The sequence below is a fragment of the Dipodomys spectabilis genome, unplaced genomic scaffold, assembly GCF_019054845.1.
Source record: "Dipodomys spectabilis isolate Male_0828 unplaced genomic scaffold, ASM1905484v1 ptg000422l, whole genome shotgun sequence".
Lineage (NCBI taxonomy): Eukaryota > Metazoa > Chordata > Mammalia > Rodentia > Heteromyidae > Dipodomys > Dipodomys spectabilis.
In genome coordinates, this window is record NW_024871099.1 from 5,504,106 (window position 1) to 5,524,965 (window position 20,860).

General features: G+C 49.7%; 1 protein-coding gene and 1 pseudogene across 5 annotated transcripts in view; both read left to right on the forward strand.

The window, feature by feature from the left end:
• Positions 1-20,860, forward strand: part of Sipa1l3 (signal induced proliferation associated 1 like 3) — a 157,140-nt gene that overhangs the window by 97,431 nt on the left and 38,849 nt on the right. For 3 of the 5 annotated variants that reach the window (XM_042668221.1, XM_042668219.1, XM_042668222.1), the window contains exons 1-7: positions 3,035-3,667; positions 5,214-5,344; positions 12,984-13,172; positions 13,894-14,068; positions 15,076-15,179; positions 15,870-16,027; positions 19,699-20,275. In XM_042668221.1, coding sequence (XP_042524155.1) covers positions 3,121-3,667; positions 5,214-5,344; positions 12,984-13,172; positions 13,894-14,068; positions 15,076-15,179; positions 15,870-16,027; positions 19,699-20,275 — 1,881 coding nt within the window. In that variant the 5' untranslated portion in view covers positions 3,035-3,120. Of the gene's footprint in view, positions 1-1,735; positions 3,668-5,213; positions 5,345-12,983; positions 13,173-13,893; positions 14,069-15,075; positions 15,180-15,869; positions 16,028-19,698; positions 20,276-20,860 lie in introns of those variants that run through there. The other 2 variants (XM_042668217.1, XM_042668218.1) reach the window with 1 other exon arrangement.
• On the forward strand, positions 8,308-8,644 carry LOC122097620 (annotated as a pseudogene).

Here is a 20,860-nt window from a genome sequence, read left to right on the forward strand (position 1 = left end):
TTCAGTGCCCACGACAGTTTGCATTTGGCAGGCTATGAATTACATGGTACCAAAGAGAAATTCACGTGCTTTGAGACCTTAGGCAAGGGAGTAGACAGGTCATGCTCAGGTTTGTGAGAAGGTAAGATCAGATAGAAAAAGTAGTCTTGAGAAGGAGTTATCCTATAAGGGAAGGAGTGGCAGGAATGACAAGGCCAAGGGTCCTGAGGCAGCAAGAGTGTATAGACTGAAAGAGGGGACTAAGAAAAGAGCCTTTCAGGACCTGGCTCTGAGAGTAAGGGGAAGATAGGTGAGCCTGAGGGCTAAGGTGACAGTGTTTGCTTTGCCTGGGGGACAAGGGATGGAGGAGGGGGAGGACTGTGGAGAGGGGGGACAAGTCGGGAGATCAAGGTGGCTGGCAGAAGCCAGGCGTGAACTTGTGGACTGAGTGAACGTGTTTGGGTTTCATTCTTGAGCACAGAGGAGTCGCTAGGGAGATCTTAGCAAAGAACCCTAAAGCTCACCATATCTGTCAATCACCAAGATGGCTGGAGACATTTCTCTGCAGCTACCCTCCCCCAAATCCAGCAGGGCTCCTGTTGACTCATCCATCATTTTCACTTCCTTGCTGGCAGAGCAGCTGGGGCCAGCAGGCTGCAGAGCAGATGGGCAGCAATCAGCCCTCTATGTGGGGCCACCAGTTCACAGGAAATTCAGGGGCAGAGGAACATGTCAAATGGCACCACAGGGACCCTAAAAGTGGAAAGTGCAAAGGACAAGCGACCCCATTCCTTCAACAAGTATAACATCAAAGTAAAGGAAGGTGGCTGCTATGGAGTGGAAGGGACAAGAAATATGGAGTGTGATCCCCTCCTTTGAGCGACTCAGCACAGGAGCGCTTTGAGACGATGAAATCTAATACAGACAGGGTATTTTAACATAATAATTGACCATTTAGATGGGTATGATAATGAAATCTTAGATTTTTGTTTTTTGTTCTTACTTATGTTTTTATTATCTTTAAGTAGTTCTACAGAGAGGTTTCAACTTAAAACAAAAACTTACCCATATACACTGTAGCTCAATCGTGTAGCAGGTAAAATCACCTAAAGTCTGGAATTTACTGGAAAGTACTGTGAGGTTTGAGGATTATTGCTCAATGGTAGGGTACTTATGTAACATGTGGCAGATCTCTGGGTTTAATCCTTAAAACCACAGAAAATAAAATGTTATATCAGCTGGGTGACAGTGGCTCAACCTGTTATCCTAGTTACTCAGGAGGCTGAGATCTGAGGATCATGGTTCAAAGCCAGCCCTGGAAGGAAAGTCTGTGAGACTCTTACCTCCAATAAACCACCAGAAAACTGGAAGTGGCACTGTGGCCCAAGTGGTAGAGCGCTGGTCTTGAGCTGAAGAGCTGAGGGACAGCACCCAGGCTCAGAGTTCAAGGCCCACGACCGGCCCCTCCCCCCCCCCAAAAAAAAAACTAAAAGAAAAAAAAGGAAAAAAAATTGGGTGAACAGAACTAAGAATGACAAGTATCTGTAACAGTTGTTACTGTTAGTGGTGTAGCTCATCATAATTCTCCCTGCTTTTGAGAGTGATTGGTAATCTCCATAATAAGAAAGGTTTTAAAAAGGAGTAAAACCATCCCAAAACAGCAACAACAACAACAATTATTTCCCATTCTCTGGTAGCAATATAGCATATACATGATGTACAAAGCATCTCACATCTTCCTTCTCTTCCCCTGCAGCATGGCAGGGGAGACATCCTTGCTGCCTGCCAGTTTGTGCTCAGCGCTGCTGCTTGTTCTGCCCTCCTGAGCTTCTCTGTCTGGAGCCCCCCCTGCAGCCCCTCAGCCTGCTGAGATTGCCCTGGCTCTGCTGTGCACAGCGATGGTGGAGAACTGGACTCCACAGCCTCACAACCTTCACATCGGGTTTCAGGGGCCAGCATCCTTCATCCTAGGACTGGCGGCCCTGAACAATGGCTGAGGGCCAGGGGACCCCGTAGAGAGTTGCACCACAGCTTCCTGGGGGGCCAGCAGCACTCTAGTGCCCTTGGACTATGACCACCTATCGGCCCCTTCCCAATGATGGTGTGGACCTGGCAGCCACCTGTGGGGCCAGGGGCGCCGATGTCCTCCCTGGGCCGCACACGGGAGACTACACTCCCATGGGCTTCTGGGCACAGAATGGCAGCATGTCCCAGCCTCTCGGGGAGAGCTCAGCCGCCACCACTCGCCCCAGCCCCACCACTCCCGCCATGCCCAAGATGGGCGTCCGAGCACGAGTGGCCGACTGGCCACCCAAGCGAGAGGCCTTGAGAGAGCTGAACAATCCCAGCCCCTCGCAGGACGCAGATGGTGCCAAGGCCACCTCCAAGGTGACCCATTCGTTGAGGAGCCTGCAGAATGGACCGGCCAGCACCACCAGCGCCCCAGTGGCCTCAGGGTCCAGAGCCTTCCACCGACTGTCCCGGCGAAGGTCCAAAGACGTGGAGTTCCAGGACGGGTGGCCCAGGTCGCCGGGCCGGGCCTTTCTGCCCCTGCGACACCGCAGCAGCAGCGAGATCACCCTGAGCGAGTGCGATGCGGCGGCGGCTGAGGATCCGGGGGCGGAGGCGCGGGGTGCTCGGCTGGCGGGGGCGCTGCCCCTCTTCCGGGAGTACGGCAGCACATCCTCCATCGACGTGCAGGCCGTGCCCGAGCAGAGCTTCTTCGACATCCTCAACGAGTTCCGCAGCGAGCAGCCTGACGCGGTGGCGGCCGCGGCGGCAACGGCAGGCACGCGGGGCTCCCGCCTCCTCGGCGGCGGCGGTGGCAGCTGCGGTGGAGGGGGCGAGCTCACCCCGCATGCAGCGGGCGGCCGCGGGGTCAAGGCGGATCCGCGGCGCGGGCAGTCGACCCCGGACGGCCTGCTGCCGCTGCAGCCCCTGAAGGAGAAGGAGAAAGGCCGGAAGAAGGGCGGCCGCGGGCCCGGAGCGGGCGCCGACGCCCCCGCCACCCTGGACGCGTCCATCTTCCGGAAGCTGCGCAGCGGCAAGGCCGAGGGGGAGGCCGAGGAGGGCCGCAGCCCCCCGGAGCCCGGCCGCCCGTGGGTCTGCCAGAAGAGCTTCGCGCACTTCGACGTGCAGAGCATGCTGTTCGACCTCAACGAGGCAGCCGCCAACCGGGGCTCGGTGGCCCAGCGGCGCAACACCACCACCGGGGCCTCGGCCGCCTCCGCCGCCTCTGCCATGGCCATGGCGTCGTCCTCGTCGTCGTCGTTCACAGCAGCCGCGGCCTCGGCGTCGGCGGCATCGCGGGCCCACAGCCTGGGCGGCCTGGACCCCGCCTTCACCAGCACGGAGGACCTGAACTGCAAGGAGAACCTGGAGCAGGACCTGGGCGACGACACCAGCAACGACCTGCTGCTCAGCTGCCCGCACTTCCGCAACGAGATCGGCGGGGAGCGCGAGCGCAACGTGAGCTTCTCCCGGGCCTCGGCCGGCTCCCCGGGCGGCAGCGGTGGCTGCGACCCGCTCCCTGCTGAGCCCGCGCTGAGCGCCCTCCGCACCAACGCCAGCATCGCCGTGCTCGAGGTGCCCAAGGAGCAGCAGCGCACGCAGAGCCGGCCGCGGCAGTATAGCATCGAGCACGTGGACCTGGGCGCCCGCTACTACCAGGACTACTTCGTGGGCAAAGGTAACCAGGAGGGAGAGAGGGCAGGGCCTCGACTTGTCCCAGAGACCTTCATTCATTCAGCCTGGAAATGGGAGCTGCCTCCTTGGGGAGGGGTCCTGGGGATACACAGTGAGCCACATCCTAGCACCTGGACACATCTGAACACTTGAGACCCACAGTTAATCTGGCAAATGTGGGTTTGGTACAGCACTCTGTATAGCCTGGGGTGAAGTATTGACCCCCTTCAGACCAAAACCCTGCCTTCCTAGCATGTAACTTAAGTCTTAAGGGGGCCAAGGTAAATCATAAAGCAAGATAAATCCATAACGTCCACAAGGTGTGCCACAAGGCACTATGTACTAAAGAGAAGGGTGAAGAGAAAGGGAAGAGTTGGAAGGCAGGCTTCAGTGGAGGATGGGCAGAGCCATGGGGGAGGGGGGGTAATTAGGAATGGTGTTTGTGGCACTAGGAACAAAAAGTACCAGAGTCCTGGCCATTGGAGGAACAGGGGGAGGCCAGTGCTCTTGGGACAGTGACTGAGGGAGAGTGGCAGAGAGGTGACAAGGACGGATGGGAATCCCAAGGCTGTGGTAGGTACTCATCTTTCCCGAGTAAGGTGCAGCCACAAGAGCCCTGAGCAGGGAGAGCCCTAATGTCACAAGGTGTTTGCAGCTTCTCTGGCCTCTTGTGTGTACTCACTATGTTATTGAGAGGAGATAATAATGGGGGCTATCCAGGACAGGGTATGTTGTAGATTCATATGGAGGGGGACACCAGGGAGAGATGGGCTTTGTGTCTGGCAGGCACTTGGCTGCTGGCAAACAATCCCTGGAAGCAGCATGGCCACATAAGAGACCCCAGACCCAGGCCAACCACATACAGAAATGAATGGTTTCTGCCCAGTTCCACCTCCGTTGGAAAGGCAGACAAGCCAGTATTACCAGTCTTCTCAGTTTGTAAGATTCTCCTGAAATTCAGACTTGTTTGTTTGTTTTGGTGAACTAAGGTTTAAACTCAGGCCTTGCACTTGCCAAGCAAGCACCCTTCTACCTGAGCCACACACCCAGCCTTTTTTTTTTTTTTGGCTTTAGTCATTTTTCATACAGGTTCATTCTCATTTTAAACCCATTTTACTACTGCTGGAATGCTGCCGAGTGACTTGGCCTGGGCCACATTTCTAATCTCACCTCAGATTTGGACTGCAGAAGGAGGAATAACCACTTCATGAGGGTTAACAGACAGCAAAAACAGTCCGTTTGCAAACCCAAGATTAATCACAGTCACACTGTAAAACTAAGTTTTTATAATTGTAGCTTCCTATCACCTCACCTGAGCTCTCTTATCTGGGCCCCTCTTTCTCAGATGAAAGCAGTGAAACTCAGAACACTTCTGTGACTTGACAGAGTTGGTACAGAAAGCTGAGCTTTTGCCTCTTAGGATTTCAGCCATAGAATGTGGTTGTGTCTAGACATGAGCTAGGGTCTCACTCCTCCATCACTCAATCAGCAGGCCCACTGTAGGCTGGGTCCTCTCAAGCTAACTAAAGACACCCACTCTCCCTTTGCAGAACATGCCAATTACTTTGGTGTGGATGAAAAGCTGGGGCCAGTGGCTGTGAGCATCAAAAGAGAGAAGCTGGAAGACCACAAGGACCATGGACCTCAGTACCAATACCGGATCATCTTCCGGACCCGTGAGGTAGGGAAGCATTACTGTTAAATAATAACGTAGTTCAGTAATAATGCCCAAACTCTGGGGCAAGTGCTTCTCTGTCTTACAGTCCTTCAACAGGCCCAGGAAAGGATCCTATCAGTCTCCATTCTGCAGAGAAAGAAACTAAGACTCATAGAAATTAATTTTTTTTTTCCAGTCCATTGTCAGTCAGGGCCTGGGCACTGTCCCTGAGCTTCTTTTGCTCAAAAAAGCACTCTACTACTTGAACCATAGTGCCACTTCTTTTTTTCTTTCTTTCTTTTTTTTTTTTTTTTCTGTTTATGTGGTACTGAGGACTCAAACCCAGAGCTTCATATATGCTAGGCAAGCACTCTACAACTAACCTACATTCCCAGCCTTGAATGACTTGTCAGATCAGGAAATTAATGACCAGGCCAGCATTTGCATGCAATATGTGTGACTTCTTCAGAGCCCAGAATTGTGCAATTTATTTGCAAAGGATTAACTCTAGTGAACCCAAGAAACCAATGAGAAAGCGAGGGGACATTCCAGGATTCTGAGGTATCCTGCATAATGGAAAGAAGTGAGGGAGTGAGCCTCAGGCAGGGCAGAATTGGCATATCTCAACAGGCCCTACAGTTGTGCCAAGTAGCTCAGAACATGTCCCCCCTGGCTCCTCCATTCTGAGCTGAGCTTCCATTGCCCTGGATTAAAGGTTAGTCATGGCTAGGGGAGATGGCCTGTTAGAGGCACACTGCCCTAGTAAGAGGCTAAATTGTAAGTGACAGAAATCTATTTCTAACTGGCTTAAAGCCAGAAAGAAATTTGCTGGTTCTATCTGCAGATCCCTTGGTTATGACTATCTTCAAGCAATGTCAAACTCCATTCAAGCTACCAAAACTCCTTAGCTTCCATTTGCATTAAAAAAGTCATACTTTTCTGTCAACAAGTTTTCTCCACATCTAGCAAAAAGGAGAACAACACTCAGCTTTGTGTATTTATAGCTTCCCATCAAAAGAGGATCTGATTAGTTCTAATTTGGTCAGAGCCTATGTCCCTGGCCAGTCACCTGGTGGAGGGCCTTTAGAGGAAACTGGTTAGATCTAGGACACTTTGCTGCACCCAGGGCTAGTCCTGGGAGAAATAATTCCATGGGAGCCTCCCATAGGAGGAGGCTGGGCAGGCCTCAGCCAAAAGAGAACGGAAACAAAGAAAGCAAAAGGGAAAGACTTCCAGTGAACCCCAACAGAGAAGACGTTTTCAAAAGAGAGCCAGTTGTCACCTAAACAGGACCCCAACTAGGGTCTCTGTCAGCCCTTTATTGCCCCAGCCTTTGTGGGCCAGGCCTTTGCCCAGGCTTGGAAACCAGCAGGCTAACTGCCAGGAACTTGGATTATGGGGCAGCAAGTCCTGGACCTCATCCAGACTAGCAGATGCTACACCGAAGGCCCTTGTCCCATCCCATGTGACAACACAGAGACTTTGTGACAGCTCAGGAAAAGGGGCCCCAAAACCATGTGCCCAGACTGCAGGTGGTCCCAGCCTATATTTTCCCCAGCCCACTCTCCACTGTGCTCCCTTTTCTGGCCAGATGAGCACTAGGGATACAATGGGTATAACACACACTGACACTTCAGGGGATCAGAGGACATGGGCAAGTGCTGAGTTCACGTAACTGTGAATTTTACAGCTGCATCACCACTGTACATCTACTTAGCCCTGTGTGTCAGCCATTGCTCTGTGCCTTTGTATTTGTTAACTTACTTAAGTCGTCAAAATTCTGTGGTAGAGACAGTCCTATCCTGCTTTATATGGCAGATATACACACAGCAATTAGGATCCTCAATGAGTATCTGTGTATCCTCCAATCATTGCACTTGGCTGTCTCTAGGAGTCACCTCCTCACTTAAAGAGTTATGAACACAGCTAACTTAGTGCCATTGATGCTATGTCCAAGAGATCAGAGGCCTGTGCTGTCCACACATATACACCTCAAGGCTGCCATAAAGACATTGGGGCCCAAGCTGCCTTCCAAGCCAGCCGGTTGGCCTGCCCCAGATGGCCGCCCCTGGCCACCAAGCAGACAGTTTCTAGCAGGTCTGTATCTCTGGGCAGATGGGATGTGAGCGTTGGCAACACCGAGCTTCCCACTGAGGCAGGAGCAGATTCAGAGCTGGACTCGTGCCCCATATGCCTGAACAGTGGTTCCCTAGCGAGGCAGGACAAGGCCAGTAGTACAAGGCTGTCTTGTTTCAAGCCCCTTGCTGGTACTGCTGAACTGGGACACAAGTCCCTCCAGCCATTAGACACTGTCTAGCCCACCCCACTAAAGGACAGGCCTTAGTTTTTGTTTCTTTGTTTGAGATGTTTCTTGCTATGTAGCCCAGGCTGGCTTAAAACTTGTTATTCTTGGGCTGGGAAGATGGGTCAGTGGTAGAGTGCTTGCCTTGCATGCCTGAGGCCCTGGGTTCAATTCCTCAGCACCACATAAGCAAAACGAAAAAAGCCGGAAGTGGCGCTGTGGCTCAAGTGGTAGAGTGCTAGCCTTGAGCTGAATTGCTGAGGGACAGCGCCTAGGCCCAGAGATCAGGCCCCACAACCGGACCCCCCCCAAAAAACAACAACAAAAAAAAAACCTTGTTATTCTTGGGGGGGGGGGTGGTAGAGTGCTTGCTTTGCATGCAAGAGGCCCTGGGTTCAATTCCTCAGCACCACATAAGCAGAAAAAGCTGGAAGTGGCGCTGTGGCTCAGGTGGTAGAGTGCTACCTTTGAGCTGAAGAGCTGAGGGACAGTGCCCAGGCCCAGAATTCAGACCCCATGACTGACCAAAAAAACAAAAACCAAAAAACTTGTTATTCTTGGCTATATTCTTCTGGGCTCCTGGAACAGAGAGATCGAGGCTGCCCTGCTGTACCTGTGGGGAAGGCTGAGGCCTCTGGGTACGGATGAGACACGCTCCCAGTAGAGGCAGTGGACACACGGAGCCATGGCCAGTACAGTAGTAGCAGTTGGGCTGACCATTGCTGCTGCAGGATTTTCAGGCCCTTATGTTTTGTAAGCCATGAAGCATATGGAGTCTCAAGTAAAACTAGTTTTTCAAAGCCTACCAAAATTTGCCTTCAGTGGTGGCTATTACAGAGGTGGATTTGAATCCAAAATGACAAAACGAGAAGCAGCAATAATACTAGGTGTAAACCCTTCTGCCAAGAAAGGAAAGATAAGAGATGTTCATCGACGAAATACGCTCTTAATCACCCAAAGGAGGATCTCCTTACACAGCAGCTGGAATCAAAGATTTACTAGAGGGTCAAGCTGAAAAATGAAGTAAATAGCCAGGCACCGGTGGCTGATACCTGTAATCCTAGCTGCTCAGGAGGCTGAGATCTGAGGATCGTGGTTCAAAGCCAGCCCGGGCAAGAAAATCCTTGAAACTCTTATCTCCAATAAACCACCAGAAAACCAGAAGTGCTGCTGTAGCTCAAGTGGTAGAGCGCTAGCCTTGAGCTGAAGAGCTGAGGGACAGTGCTCAGGCCCAGAGTTCAAGCCCCATGACTGACCAAAAAAAAAAAAAAAATGAAGTAAATGTATGATGAATTTTAAGTTCATACAAACTTATGAATATCACCTTTTTATGATAAAATGCCTCAAATATAAAGTTTAACAAAAGGCCAGGTGCTGGGGCTCACACCTGTAATCCTAGCTACTCAGGAGGCTGATATCTGAGGATTGCAGTTCAAAGCCACCCCGGGCAGGAAAGTCCATGACACTCTTTTTTTTTTTTTTTTTTAATTTTTTGTTTTTTGTTGGTTGTGGGGCTTGAACTCTGGGCCTTGGTACTATCCCTGAGCTCTTCAGCTCAAGGCATGTGCTCTACCACTTGAGCCACAGCACCACTTCTATGACACTCTTATCTCCAGTAAACCACCAGAAAACCAGAAGTGGTGCTGTGGCGCAAGTGGTAGAGTGCTAGCCTTGAGCTGAAGAGCTGAGGGACAGCGCCCAGGCCCAGTGTTCAAGCCTCATGACCCCACCAAAAAAAAATTTTTTTTAATTTAATTTAAAAAAAAAACTTGTGGGGCTGGGAAGGTGGCTCAGTGGTAGAGCGCTTGCCTTGCATGCCTGAGACCCTGAGTTCAATTCCTCAGCACCACATAAGCAAAAAAGAAAAAAAAAAGCCGGAAGTGGTTTTGTGGCTCAAGTGGTAAAGTGCTAGCCTTGAGCTGAAGAGCTGAGGGACAGTGCCCAGGCCCAGAGTTCAGGCCCACGACTAGACCCCCCCAAAAAAACCAAAAAACAAAAACTTGTTATTCTTCTGCCTCTACCTCCCATGTGCTAGGATTACAAGTGTATATACCACCATGCCGGACTAGACCTTTTTTTTTGGGGGGGGGTCTGGTAGTGGGGCCTGAATTCTGGGCCTGGGCGCTGTCCCTCAGCTCTTCAGCTCAAGGCTAGCACTCTACCACTTGAGCCACAGAACCACTTCCGGCTTTTTTTTTTTTTGCTTATGTGGTGCTGAGGAATCGAACCCAGGGCCTCATGCATGCAAGGCAAGCGCTCTACCACTGAGCCACCTTCCCAGCCTCTTTTTTGTCAGTTGTGGAGCTTGAACTCTGGGCCTGGGCACTGTCCCAGAGTCTTCAGATCAAGGCTAGCGCTCTACCACTTGAGCCACAGCACCCACTACTTCTGGCTTTTTCTGTGTATGTGGTGCTGAGGAATCGAACCCAGGGCCTCATGCATGTGAGGCAAGCACTCTACCACTGAGCCACCTTCCCAACCCTATGCCTTATTTTTGATAGGGTTAAAAAAGTACCAAATTAAAGGGTTTGGAGAATACACAAATAACCAAATAGACGAAAGTCTTAATAAGAAAGAAGTGTATCAGAGAAAAGGACTTATCTTGCTTTTCAAACCTTCTAGTTGGACCCATTTGTGTTTAGACTCTTACCTCCAACTAACTAGCAAAATCCAAAAGTAGAGGTGTAGCTTAAGTGGCAAAGCACCAGCCTTGAGTGAAAATGCCAAGCAGGAGCTCTGAAGTCCTGAATTTAAGCCCCAGTACTAACACAAAAAAGAAAGTATGATCGAGCATTGGGCAGGGCTCAGAGGCAATAGGGACCAGATGCTTATAACTTGTCTCCAGTGTAAAGATGAAGACTTCTAGTCTACACTGTCCCTCAGCTCCAGCAGAGGGCACTGCGGGACAGTATCAGCAAGCACAAAGATGCTGATTCTGGCAGTGCATGAATTGAAACCCACAACTCCAGGGCCAACCAGCAGGGCAAAGCACCTGACATCATAGCCATTGCAATCTGTTTGAACACTGACTTACTCATGAGAAGATATTTGTGTGTTTATTAGTTCCCCAGGCCAGAACTGGGAACTCCTGACCATGAGATCATTCCATTCTTTCCACACATCTCTTGCCTAGGTCCTGTTTGGCAAAGGTGTTCTGTTTGCTTAGAAACAGAGTCACGGCACACTTCTGCAGCCTCCCGTGTCTGTTGATTTAGCAGAGCAGGTTTTTTCAGTCCACATTGATCTGCAGTGTTTACCCCATGGCTTTAGTGTAGTTTGGATGCTATAATAAGCCTGAGGAGGGAGGAGGTTCTCCTTGTGATGTTGGAGGGCCTTTGCTGTGCATTCTTAGTGTCGTGCCATATCTGGCTCAGAGCCAGGCCTCACCAGGTAGCCAGCAGCACTTGGTGGCTAGAAATGTGCACTAGTGTCAGGAGAAGGGCATTGGAGCAAAGGGGCTCTCAGGGGTGGTGGGGTGAAAATAGGAACAACCACTTAGAAAACTAATTGGCAGATTAGTATGGTTGGTGATTTAGCAATCTCTCAACTAGGTATAAATCCCAAAGGAAGTGTGTCCATGTGCACCAAGAGGTGCATCTGTAGATCTTTCCAACAAGAGCGGCTGGCAAGTGCTAGAAGCAGTTGTATACAACCATAGAAAGAGTTAAATTCACCAAGGTGAAAGAACAGGCCATCTCTAACTAGCATCTTCAAACCTCTCAAGCACAGCATTATAAATTGGGCCCGGCACTGGTAACTCATGCTAGCTACCAGCTCAATCCTAGCTACTTAGGAGACTGGGATCTGAAGATTGCAGTTTGAAGCCAGCCCTAGCAGAAAAGTCCCCATAAGACTCTTTATCTCCAATTAACCACGCAAAAACCAGAATTGTCACTGTGGCTCAAGTGGTAGAGTGCTAGCCTTGAGCTCAAAGAGGCTTAGAGACAGGGCCCCAGGCCTTGAGTTCAAGCTCCACAACCAGCGAGAGAGAGAGAGAGAGAGAGAGAGATTGGTTGAGCTGGTGGTACACACCTGTAATTCTAGTACTCTAAGAGGCTGAAGAAAGAGTAGTATGTTTGAAACCAGCCTGGTTGTAAGACCCTGTCTTTGAGGGGAAAAATGCTTTGGAGATGTTAGGCCTGTGTTAGAATCCTGTTCAGCCATTTGTCTGCTATGGTGGCCCTGGATAAAATACTTATCATCTTGGAGCTTCAGTTCCTTCATCTGTAAAGCAGATCTGAACCCTCCTGTAGATACCTATACACAGAATGAGGTTCCAGGTTGCTACAAAACCTAGAACCCAGGGAAATCAACCATAGTTCATAAATAGGACTTGTCAGGAAGTATACCAGTAAGGACTGTCTTTGGCTGAAAAGTAACAAGAAACCTAGCTAGCTCTAGCCATACTGTTTGCATACTCCATTACCCCACCCACAAATCCCCAGGACAGGGTCATTGTTTGTCTCTTTTACGAAGAACAGAAAGGGCACATTGGAGGTAAGAACCAATGTGCCACAGTGAAACCAATGGAGGATATCCTTAAGAGAAGAACACAAAGGTGCAATGCCTACGTGCATCTGATCATACAAAATAATATTTATTGAAATGAACTCCAGGAAATGGAAACAAAAGGTTTTTTCTTTGTTGTTGTTGTTTTCTTTTGTCTTGTTTGTTCATTTACCTGTCTTTGGGAGAGTAAAGGGGAGGCACGGAAATGGAGGGACAAAGTACTCACTAGACACTGTGTTGAAAATGAACTATACAATGTGGGTAGGGATAAAAGCCTGGGAGATTGCAAGGGAATGGGTGACATTGTCCAAAAGAAATGTACTCATTACCTGACTTATATATCTGTAACCCCTCTGTTAGATCACCTTTATATTAACAGTGTTTTAACTTATACTTTTCATGTGTGGGGGGGTGGGGCGGATGTGAGCCCTGAACTCTGAGCCTGGGCGCTGTCCCTGAGCTCTTCAGCTCAAGGCTAGTGCTCTACCACTTGAGCCACAGCGCCACTTCTGACTTTTTCTGCTTATGTGGTACTGTGGAATCAGACCCAGGGCCTCATGCATGCAAGGCATGCACTGTACCACTGGGCCAACTTCACAGTCCTATATTAACAATCTTTAAAATTTAAAAACCAGTGTGCACTCACTGCACTGTCACTGGGCCCATTTTTGAGTCACAGAATAGGAAGTACAGACTCAAGAGGTCTGAGGTCACCTGGTTGGGATCACCAAAAGGAGGCAACAGGTTTCAGTCCTGCCTCAGCCCCAGAGTATTCTGCCCTCAGAGCGTCTAACGTCACTCCTGTGCTCAAAGCCCTGAGAGCTCCTAACCTTCCTACTCTCTCTTGAGCAGCTCATCACCCTGCGAGGCTCCATCCTCGAGGATGCCACACCCACAGCCACCAAGCATGGCACTGGACGGGGCCTGCCCCTGAAGGATGCACTAGAGTATGTAATCCCCGAGCTCAACATCCACTGCCTCCGACTGGCCCTCAACACTCCCAAGGTGACAGAGCAGCTGCTGAAGCTCGATGAGCAGGGGGTAAGTAGGGGCTTAGGGTATAGGGCTGTTGGGTGGCTGCTATATCGGTCCTTGTCACTGAATTTATTTTTGGCAGGTTAATCAGTTTCAGCAGCAGGAAAGAATCATTGTCCACTTCTAAAGAGACTAAAAGCACTATTTTCAGAGCGAAACAGCCTAGGAATGAGATGGCCGCCAGAGGTTCCTGCACATGCCATATGTATACAGGGAGAGAGGCATCTTTCCTCTCTGCCTCTGCACACTAGCTGTGGGCTTCTCCAGCCCCCAGTGTAGCTGTTGGACTTAACAACCATATGCAGACTCCACCTAGCTGAATCTTAGGGCCTCAGAGCTGCTGATTGGTCTCTACTGAAATATGGCATCTATCCCTATTACTGGGGGGTCACCCCCTAAGTAACAACCATAGCCCCAAGCCCTCCAGGTATTGCTTTGCAGGAACCTTGGCAGTGCATGTCCACTTCCTGTGGGGAGCCAGAGCTACCGGCTCTGCCTCAAGAACCACATTGCTAGCTGCCCTCTACCTGCTGAACAGAGTGGGCACCTAATCGTGCCTGGGAGGGAGGAGAGACAGACAGGACATGCTCATTGCAAAGGCAAGGCAGACCATGGTGTAAGTTCTAAGTGGTCTCATAACACTTGGGTTCAGTACCTCAGAACTCTCTGCCCTGTCCTCTCAGACCTCCCTGCCAGCCAGACCCACACAGCCCTCTTGCCTTCACAGCTGTGCCGCAAGCACAAGGTGGGCATCCTGTACTGCAAGGCTGGCCAGAGCTCTGAGGAGGAGATGTACAACAACGAGGAGGCTGGTCCTGCCTTCGAGGAGTTCCTTGACCTTTTGGGCGAGAAGGTCTGCCTGAAGGGCTTCACCAAGTATGCTGCCCAGCTGGACGTCAAGAGTAAGTGGAGGGCTTGTCATCCCAGTTCCTGAAAGGTGGAGATCTGGAGGATTGTAGTCCAGGGCCAACCCAGACAAATAGACCCTATCCAAAAAGCAAAGCAAAAAAGGGCTAAGAGTGTGACTTGAGTGGTAAAGCACCTGCCTAATAAGTGCAAAGTCCTGTTTTTCTAAACCCAGCATAACAACAGCAACAATAACAAAAGAAGGGGCAACTTAGCAGGAAGCCATCACCATATACCCACCCAATAGGCAAAAGTGAAAAGGCCTGATGCTGCTGAGGGGAAATGTGGACCGGGGGAACTCTTGGGTGCCATTGTTGGGAAGGAAGCCATTGGGGAAACCATCATAGCATGTGTCAGGAAAGTATGAGAATAGCCTCCTGCAGGACAGCAATTGTGCTGCTACACCTTATACCAGGGGTGTAGCCTATATGATAGCCACAGATACCTGTGGAGTGTGCTGTAGATGTTCATGCAGGGGACACATGCGTGCTTCTTTGTGCCTGGAGCCTTTTGTGCCACATTGTTTGTACAATTCACCCATGTTGCAACCATGCCTCACTCCTCCTGGCAGGGTATTTTCCCACAGCTTGGTATATCAGTGTGTGCTTGTCCACCCTTTGGCTAAAGGTGAGAAGATTCTCATACCCACATCCCAGGGATGTGTGATTTCTCTAGACTATGTCCTAGGATGACAGCTCTGGGTTACCAATTAAGACTATCTTCAGGTTTTCCAAAATGTTTGCATCAATTTATTACACACCTAGTCAGCCATATAAAGTGTTCTAGTTTCTCCACATCCTCACCAACCGTGGGTACTATAAGACTTTTTTAGTTTCTGTCAATGTAGTATGCATGTAATGGGAGGTAAAATTACTTCTTGTATTGAAGTGTGGATTTAAGTTTAAAGGGAAAAAAAAAAATAAAGCTAGCCAGATGGTATGTGGGATATGGCAGAAGCCCAGAGGCTCTGGAGCTGCAGTCCTAACTTGTGCTTCTGTCCCAGCTGACTCCACGGGGACTCACTCCCTCTACACAACGTACCAGGATTATGAGATCATGTTCCACGTCTCCACTCTGCTCCCGTACACCCCCAACAACAGGCAGCAGGTCAGTGGTCTCCAGCTGGCCCACACTTAGGCCCAGGACCTTCTCTACTTACCATCCTGCTCCAGTGGCTGTTTTCTGCCCATTCACCCAGTCCTGATACTGATATGTAGATCTAATGGAGGTCCTTGGTCTTGGAGAACCTTGACACCATGGCTATGCCATGTAGGAGCTAGAGACTGAGGAATGAAGATAGATGGGGAAATGATGATATCTGAAACCAGTTCATCTTTGGCTACTATGTTAGCCTCTAGCTACTCTAAATCCCTTCATCACTGTTCCTATGGAAAAGAAGAGTGAATTAGTCCCCATAAAAGTTTGACTACAAACTCAAACCAAACTGACATAAGACAAAAATGGAATTCACTGGGTTCTATCTCTCCAGTGCTCTGGGAGAGGGTTGGCTTCATGTATGGCTCAGGTGATCTTACGAATCCTTTCAAGTTCTCACCTCTGCCTTTCTTGGTAGTGGCTTTATTCACAGTGTTGCAGGAGCAACAAGGGCCGGTGTGGGAAGTTACATAGGCCACATCAGAGGCAGTGGGCCTCTGCATTGGGGAGGCCTCTGAAGCCATGCCAGAGACTTTGACTTTGTGTCTACAGAGAGGGTTTCCAGAAGGGCTCTGGGCAGGGAGGAATAGGACTTGACTCATGTTCACAGATTCTCTCCCTATTCTGATGTCCATTTACCAGTTACTGAGGAAGAGGCACATAGGGAACGACATTGTGACGATCATCTTCCAGGAGCCCGGTGCGCTGCCCTTCACCCCCAAGAACATCCGCTCGCACTTTCAGCATGTCTTCATCATCGTCCGAGCCCACAACCCCTGCACTGAGAACGTCTGCTATAGGTACAGCCAGTCCATCCTACACACGCCTACTGGCCCCCACAAGAGCTGCTCCCAGCACTCCAGCTAGGCCTGTCACATGTCCCACACTGCCTCAGAGAGTGTTCCAACCACCACAGCACAGGACTCCCTAACTCTGATAAGGAAGCCTTTGGGAATTGTGTTGGTATGGGGGATTCTGTAAGTGACAGGAAACCCACTTCAATCTGCCTGTGCACAAAAGCAGATGTGTACATCAGCTCTTCAGGATGAGGCTTGGAGGCACAGCTGGGTGTGCTCCACATTCCCTAATGGTGCCTCGTTTTCTGGCAGCTCTTGCTTAACATTTAAGCAGCTACAAATCCAGCAACAGAGAGAGAGAGAGAGAGAGAGAGAGCGCTCCTAGTTGAAAAAAAGGCCCCAATGGAGGCAGTCCAGTGGTTGCCAGGGCTTACCCCCACTACATGGACAGAGGGGAGAGGAGCCCAGGGTAATGGCCTTGAGGAAATCCAGGGGTAGAATGACCAGACAAGAGCCATCTGTGGAGGTAGAGTTTTCGTTCACAAATGACAAGTAGCAGGTCTTGAACCTGCTATGTATTCTCTCCAACATTTCTGAAGTGCTCCCCAGATTAAATGGCCATCCCCAGAGGACAAAGGGAAATCCCCCAGGGAGTAAGAGCAGGATACAGCTGTATCCTCAGCCATACCCACTTAGCACTCAGGCCCAGATCATCAACTTGTCCCTGTAGACTGGGAAATGGGGTAGGATGCACTGTTTTCTATCTTTCAAAGATAGTTTTTGAAACTGAAAAGATAAAAGAGTGAAGAAGAATGTCTCTCCAATCACCTAGATGCTCTCACAGATGCAGCCATGGTGGCTGTTTCTGTGTGTCCTGAGTCCTGGGCCAATATGTGGACACACCTCCTCCACCTTAATACATTTGTACCACGGTGCACACTGTCCTGCATCTTATTAATAACTGTAGAACATTCCATTGTGGGGATATGTGATAATCTGTGCCCTCCACTGATGGGCATTGGGGCTGTTTCTGCATTCATTGCACATGCGACCAAGCATGCGGCTGTAGGATCAATTCCCACAGCAGAAGCGCTGGGTCAAAGGTAGGTATGTTTGTGCACTGCTAATCTTGGTAAAAGTACTAGGTGTCAGAGAGAAGAGGGGTCTTCCAACCTGCAGCCCATGCTTATGAGCAACACTGCTGGACACATTGCCCAGTGGCTTCTAGGGATGGCACGTTGTGACATCTACAGGCACATCCAAGGCCACCTCTCTCCCAGTCCATCCATTCCTGGACATAGGGCAGTAGTTACAGAATGCTGGCTGCTTGAACAGGATAGATGGCAGAGATTAAAGGTACAACTATTCCTTGGCAGCTGACAGCCCTGGTAAGGGAGAATGGGAGTTGTTGCACACCATGGAAGAGAAGGCAGTACCTGTGTCACAGATGAGGAGTTGAGTTAGCCTTCTCCCATCCTTGCTGTTTACTCTATTTCCCTCCTAACTGACACTCCTGGCAGCCATTTCTCTAAAACCTGCCTCTGCTTGGTCTTGGGGATGACCGTCTTTCTGATGCACAAACTTTTTCTGGTTTTTTTTTTTTGGGGGGGGGGGTCCGGTCATGGGGCCTGAACTCTGGGCCTGGGCGCTGTCCCTTAGCTCTTCAACTCAAGGCTAGCGCTCTACCACTTGAGCCACAGCTTCACTTCCGGCTTTTTTCTTTTTTCTTATGTGGTGCTGAGGAATCGAACCCAGGGCCTCATGCATACAAGGCAGGCACTCTACCACTGAGCCACCTTCCCAACCCCCTTTTTCTGTTTTTTTATATTTAATATGAGAGAGTTTTATTGCCAGGTATATTATAGGAAGGCATATCCAGAGGCAAGAGAATTAGGAGTTCCAAGCAGCTGGGACTACATAGGGATCCCCTATCTCAAAAAAAAACTTTAAAAGAAAAAAGAAAAGGAAAAAAAAAGATATATTATGTAATACTTTAAACACTTTGAAAAGTACAGAAAATAATGTAACAGACACCCATGTGCCCACCACCAGATGTTAACATTTTGCCTTACTTGCTTCAGCTTTCTTTCTTTTCTTTATTTCTAAAGAAAGAAATGTCAGTGATACAACCAGAGCTGCCCCTCACCCATTCTCTGAGCAGACCCAACTGAGTGCTGGGCCCCACTACATCCAGGCTGGTTTAATCCTCTGCCCTCCTCCTGCACCCAGTGAATTTCTGATTATTCTTCAAGACTGAACAAGACAGGTTTCTGGCACATTCCATAAGCTCTTGCCAAACATACTTCTACCACAGTTCTTACCACCCCACCATCCATACCATTTGCTAGTGTGGCCTTGCCTCTCTAGCCAGGCACTTGGCGTCATATTTGCCTTCCCTTATCTATTGTGGGAGAGTGGTGGGCACATAGTGAGCCCTGAAATGCCTGACTTGTGCCAGGCATTTCATTATAGTGTTACACCTCTAATCCTAGCTACTCAGGAGGCTGAGATCTGAGGATCATGGTTTAGAGCCAAGCCTGGACAGGGAAGTCTGTGAAACTTGTCTCCAGTTAACCACCAAAAAGCCAGAAGTAGAGCAGTGGCTCAAGTGGTAGAACTCCAGCCTCAAACAAGTCAGGCAAATCCAAAAAAACACATTTTATTTGTATTGCCTGAAGTATTGTTTTATCTGTGGACTCTTTTTTTTTTTTAAAGACAGAGTCTGACTAGTCCAGGCTTACCTTGAATTCACTATATAGCTAGGCTAGCATTGGACTTGTGACCCTTCTGTCTGCCTTCTGAATGCTGGGAAGGTAGGTATGCCACTCCAGGTTTAACCCAGTCTATTCATTGAAAAACTTTCCTTGCGGAGGAGGAGCAGTAGGAGCTCTCAGTACTCACAGGCTGAGGTTTCCATAGAGGACAAATAAAATATTTCAGCACCTGAAGGATGTGGCTTGTTCTTTACACCAACTTACACACATGCAGGGTAAGCATTCTGAAAGCTATCTTCCCCTGACCTTGGCTGAATACCCTAGCAGGTTCCTTGACCTTTCTGTTCACTTTTAGAAATGGTCTGCCCAGGGGCTGGGAAGGTGGCTCATGGTAGAGTGCTTGCCTTGTATGCATGAAGCTCTGGGTTCAATTCCTCGCACCACATAAGCAGAAAAAAAAAAGCCAGAAGTGGCTCTGTGGCTCAAGTGGTAGAGTGCTAGTTTTAAGCTGAAGAGCTGAGGGGCAGTGCCCAGGCCCAGAGTTCAGGCCCATGACCGGACCCAAAAAAAAAAAAAAGAAAGAAAAGAAATGGTCTGCCTGGGGCTGGGAAGGTGGCTCAGTGGTAGAGCGCTTGCCTTGTATGCATGAAGCCCTGGGTTCGATTCCTCATCACTACATAAGCAAAAAGAAAAAAGCCGAAAGTGGCACTGTGGCTCAAATGGTTGAGCACTAGCCTTGAGCAGAAGAGCTCAGGGGTAGTGCCCAGGCTCAGAGTTCAGCCCCCACAATCGGGGGGACAGGGGGAGGGAGAGTGATGGTCTACCCAAAGACACGCGTGTGTGTGTGTGTGTGTGTGTGTGTGTGTGTGTGTAAAGAAAACTCCTACTTTTGATCTGACCTTTTTTTTTGAAGATCTTAGTGCTTTTCTTTCCATGTCTTAATAACTTCTCCCTTCTCAGCATGGCGGTGACCCGATCCAAAGATGCTCCTCCTTTTGGCCCCCCTATTCCCAATGGAACCACATTCCGCAAATCTGATGTCTTCAGAGACTTTTTGCTGGCCAAGGTGATTAACGCTGAAAATGCTGCACACAAGTCTGACAAGTTCCACACCATGGCCACCAGGACCCGCCAGGAGTACCTCAAGGACCTGGCTGAAAACTGTGTCTCCAACACCCCCATCGACTCCTCTGGCAAGTTCAACCTCATCTCCCTGACCTCCAAGAAGAAGGAGAAGACAAAAGCCCGGGCAGGCGCTGAGCAACACAGTGCAGGGGCCATCGCTTGGCGGGTAGCAGCTCAGGACTATGCCCAGGGGGTAGAAATCGACTGCATTTTGGGAATTTCCAATGAGTTTGTGGTGCTCCTGGACCTACGCACCAAGGAAGTAGTGTTCAACTGCTACTGTGGGGATGTCATTGGCTGGACCCCAGACTCCTCAACACTGAAAATCTTTTATGGCCGAGGGGACCACATCTTCCTACAGGCCGCAGAGGGCTCTGTGGAGGACATAAGGGAAATTGTCCAAAGACTGAAGGTAAGAGGGAAGGCTCAGCAGTGGTGTACCAGTTCCCATGGTTGGCAGTGGCCTCTGAAAATACATTCCTCCATTCAGTCAGTCTGGGACAAGTCGGCCCCAAGAAAGTCAGAATTGTCCCACTGTAGGTATGGTGAGGCCTACTTCCAGGAGAAGGTGTAGGCCAGAGAGCTATGGCTTTCCATGCCTTCACCTCAAAAGGACAGAAGGCATGCTTATTGATCCTAGAGTTGATAGGAAATACAAGTTTAAACTTAGGTTAAAAATGTAAGTGGTAGCCGGGCACTGGTGGCTCACACCTGTAATCCTAGCTGCTCAGGAGGCTGAGATCTGAGGCTCATGGTTCAAAGCCAGCCTGGCAGGAAAGGCTGTGGGACTCTTATCTCCAATAAACAACTCAGAAAACTGGAAGTGGCTCTTTGGCTCAAGTAGTAGAATGCTAGCCTTGAGCTGAAGAGCTGAGGGACAGCTCCCCAGCTCAGAATTCAAGCCCCACTATCAACAACAAAAAAAATGTAAGTGGTAAACCAGGCACCAATGGCACATGCCTATAATCTTGGCTACTTAAGAAGCTGAGATCTGAGG